The sequence below is a fragment of the Acomys russatus genome, chromosome 3 (genome assembly GCF_903995435.1).
Source record: "Acomys russatus chromosome 3, mAcoRus1.1, whole genome shotgun sequence".
Taxonomy (NCBI): Eukaryota; Metazoa; Chordata; class Mammalia; order Rodentia; family Muridae; genus Acomys; species Acomys russatus.
In genome coordinates this window covers 19,628,340-19,631,629 of record NC_067139.1, presented here as the reverse complement: position 1 = coordinate 19,631,629, position 3,290 = coordinate 19,628,340, and the positions used below count along the sequence as shown (strand labels likewise).

Below are 3,290 nucleotides of genomic sequence, written 5' to 3'. Positions count from 1 at the left end.
AGGGATTCTCTGTGTAGTCCTAGCTGTCCTAGAACTCACTCTATAAACCAAGCTGGCCTCAACCTCAGAGATCTACTTGCCTCTGCCTCCTGGGTGCTAAGATTAAAGGCATGTGCCACCACTACCCTGCAGGACACTTTCAAAAATAATTTTTAAACAAAATAAGTTGTTCAGGGAGAGTGGGAACAAAGGAGCTAAGTTTTTGCCCCCAGCTCCTGCACTTGGAGTACAGCCTGCAAGAGGCCAGCTTCTCTGACTGCTAATGGCCCAGAGAGTGGGACAGCTATCAGGAGCTCTGCCGTTCAAAAGGGTTTGGGAAGAATGTGACAGGCTCCTGCAGCTCACAGCCAAGGCCTTTGGCATTTTAATTTGTCCAACATTTTGCAATGGCAAGGGACAGAACACTTTTTACAAAACAGTTTGAAGATCACTTATTCCCAATGTGGAGAACTGGGGCTATTCCACATCGAGAGGAAAATTATTATTACTTGTCACAGTGCCTGTGTCATCAGCTGAGCATGCCCGGATTGCCATGGTCTCCCCAACCCCTCAGAAGGTAAAACATGAAGCACCAAAGGAAATTATGTTCGCATGGCCTTTACTTTCTTAAAGGACATCCGTATCCAATCACAGAAGAAACTCATGCCATGTCAGGGCAGACAAGCTGACAGGCACCCATCAATCCTTCTGAGAATCAGGTCTGGCTGTGAAGGCTTTTCTCTCCCATGTAGTGGTGGGGTGGCTTGTCCTTTTCTCTGTGGGTTTTTATCAAGCTGTACGGACCACATCTCTATTTAGAAGCAAACCCCAGGTCCTGGCTCGTGGTTCCGAAGCCCTATTCTTGAAGAGCCTCAGCTTTGGGGAGCTGGGGTGTTCCTTATTCCAATGTAGGCTGAGAATTCTAGAAGGCAAATAGGAAGGTTAGTCGAAACAATGAGAAGCCTGGGGGGGAGGGGTCAGAACATTGTCAGACCCGCTGTGCTTGCTGGTGCGTGGATCTGCGCTGAGAGTTTATGATTTCACACTTTGTTCCCTTCGATCCAAGCTCGGTTAATGCCAAATCGGTGCCACTTGGCTAAGGATCCCCGGAAAGCCCTTGTTGATGTCTTGCATGCTGATCAGCATCTGTCCATGTCCCATGTCCCGAAGCTCCCAGACTCAGAGAGGATCTGGGGAGCACACATAGCGCAAGGTATAGTTGACCCCCTCGTTGTTGTCCCAGTATTCGCCCAGTTCACAGCGGTAGTAGATGGCAAAATGAATAGCGACGTCCCCTTCTTTGGGTTGCAGGCCCGGGGGCAGGGACAGAGAGAAGGAGAAACGTTCCGTGCCCAGCTTCTCCTCACTCTCCCCAGCCCCTGCTAGAGACTCCCCTGAGCTCACAGGAGGCATAGACTCTAGTGACACCGGATGGAGCTCAGCTGGCACGTCCAGAAATGTGCGCCACTCCGTGAAGGTGTAGCGCACCGCCACTGTCCTGGGTCCAGGGCAGATGATTACCCGGCCGGATCCAGTCACCTCGGCGCGGGGCGGCTGAGAGCACTGCACGCGCTCCAGGCACACTCGCTGTCGCTGCAGACGCTCCTCGGCAGCGCTCAGCCCCGGGAGCTGGAAAAGGGGTCGGAGCCGGGCGCACGGCGCCAAGAGGGGCCCGGGCACCTTTGTCACCCCCAGCAGGCCCTCGAGCTGCTGCAGATCCTCTGCGCGCAACGGGAAGCTGTGGAGACGGGAAAGCACCGCAGGCGGCACCTGCGGCTCCTCTGCCTCACTGTAGTGCTTCACGCTGGCCAAGCTCAGCCCCAAGGAGTCCGCGAACTGCACGCGCTTCTTGCACTTGGCACAGCAGTTGCCGGCCCGCTCGCCACCCTCTGAGCTTGACTGCGCTTCCTGCTGCCGCTGCTGCAGGAGCTTGGCCGCCTGCAGGATGGATTCGGCCGGCAAAGAGAAAGATCGAGCACGAGGGCGGCGGTATTCCAGTAGCTCCTCCTGCTCCAAGAGAGCTGCCTCTTTCTGCGGCGACAGTGGCCTTTCCTGGAACTGAGCGTCAGAAATCGGGGTCTCCGAAGTGCCACTCTCCACGCAGAGCACCTCCGGGACCGACAGCTCTTCTGAGGCTGGAGGGTCTCCGGAAGACACAGAGCTTGGCTCCTCGGAACTTTGCGGCAACTCTCGGGAGGGCTCCATGATAGCATCCGGCCCCCGGGACTCGTCCTGCAGGGAACGCAGTGGTGCTGGAGATTCCACTGGAAACTTATCTACTCCTGCCCGAGAAGAAGCGCATAGCACCTACTGGGCTCGCCCTCCCTGGCTCACTCTAGCCAGGCTCGAGAGTCCAGAGCGTATTCAGCCTGGAGCCTCCCCAGCTTTTAGCTTTTGCAGCCCAGGACCAAGAAGGAGGAGGATGCTGGCTTGGAGCTAGATCCCAAGGGGAGGGCCAGGGGCGGGGAGGTTCGGCCGCCAGAACACCTGGAAGCAAGATCCGTAGTGGAAACTAACACTTTCCGAAGGTCATGGGCTAGCTAATAGCCTTGATCCACCCACAGCAGAACAAAGTCGGTACCACCTCTGGGGAGCGGGATCACAACTTTCAGAGCCCAGAGCATAGACAAAGCTTTCCAGCCTGTGAAGTGAAGGAGGAGGCTTGTCGTCCCGCGGAGACATCCATCCCCTCTGCCACTGGCCTAGGGAGTCATACAAGCATACAAGCCTGTCATTGAGGCTAGCAAGCGGCCCTTAGGAGCGAGATGCATCCCTTCCCTTTCATCCTGTCTGCCCCGCAGACCTCAGACATCCTAGGTCGCATCTGTGCTGTTGCCCCTTCAGTGCTTCTAAAAGCTGGGAGGCCAAGGTTGTAACCTCTACCTACCTACCAGGTGACCTTGCTGGTGGGCTGGCAACCGGGACAAAGCAGAAACCCAGTGGGAATAGACAGTGCGGCCAGAACACAGTAGCTGGAGGCCATTTGCGCCTGGCACTAGAGCACGTCTCGATCCTCCCCTTGTCCCGCCTGCAAAGAGGCTGGCACCTCCCTCCGTGGCTGGGCGCCTTCCTACAACACTCACCGAATCCTCCTCGGATCCCAGGGGTCCCAGACTGCCTAATACAGCTAAGGCCTTATAGAAGGGTGGGTCCGGAAAGCCTAATCGCGGAAAACCGATGACAGAACACCTCACTCTATCCTGGCATTGTTGTATTGTGCTTTTGCCTTCAGGCCAACTTTGCCTGGATCATACTTCAACTGATAATTTCATTGCCAATCAGCAACACACACACACACACACACACACACA

At 55.7% G+C, this 3,290-nt stretch overlaps 1 protein-coding gene across 1 annotated transcript; it reads right to left on the bottom strand.

Moving 5' to 3' along the window:
* Positions 1–1,158: 1,158 nt before the first annotated feature.
* Positions 1,159–2,947, bottom strand: Ppp1r3g (protein phosphatase 1 regulatory subunit 3G). Its single transcript, XM_051143272.1, has one exon. The coding sequence runs from the start codon at positions 2,182–2,184 to the stop codon at positions 1,159–1,161; it is 1,026 nt and encodes a 341-aa protein (XP_050999229.1). The 5' UTR covers positions 2,185–2,947.
* Between the last annotated feature and the right edge of the window lie 343 nt (positions 2,948–3,290).

Bases quoted from the DNA above. Each gene is read 5' to 3' on its own strand.
- Ppp1r3g (XM_051143272.1), bottom strand. From the start codon at position 2,184: ATGGAGCCCTCCCGAGAGTTGCCGCAAAGTTCCGAGGAGCCAAGCTCT.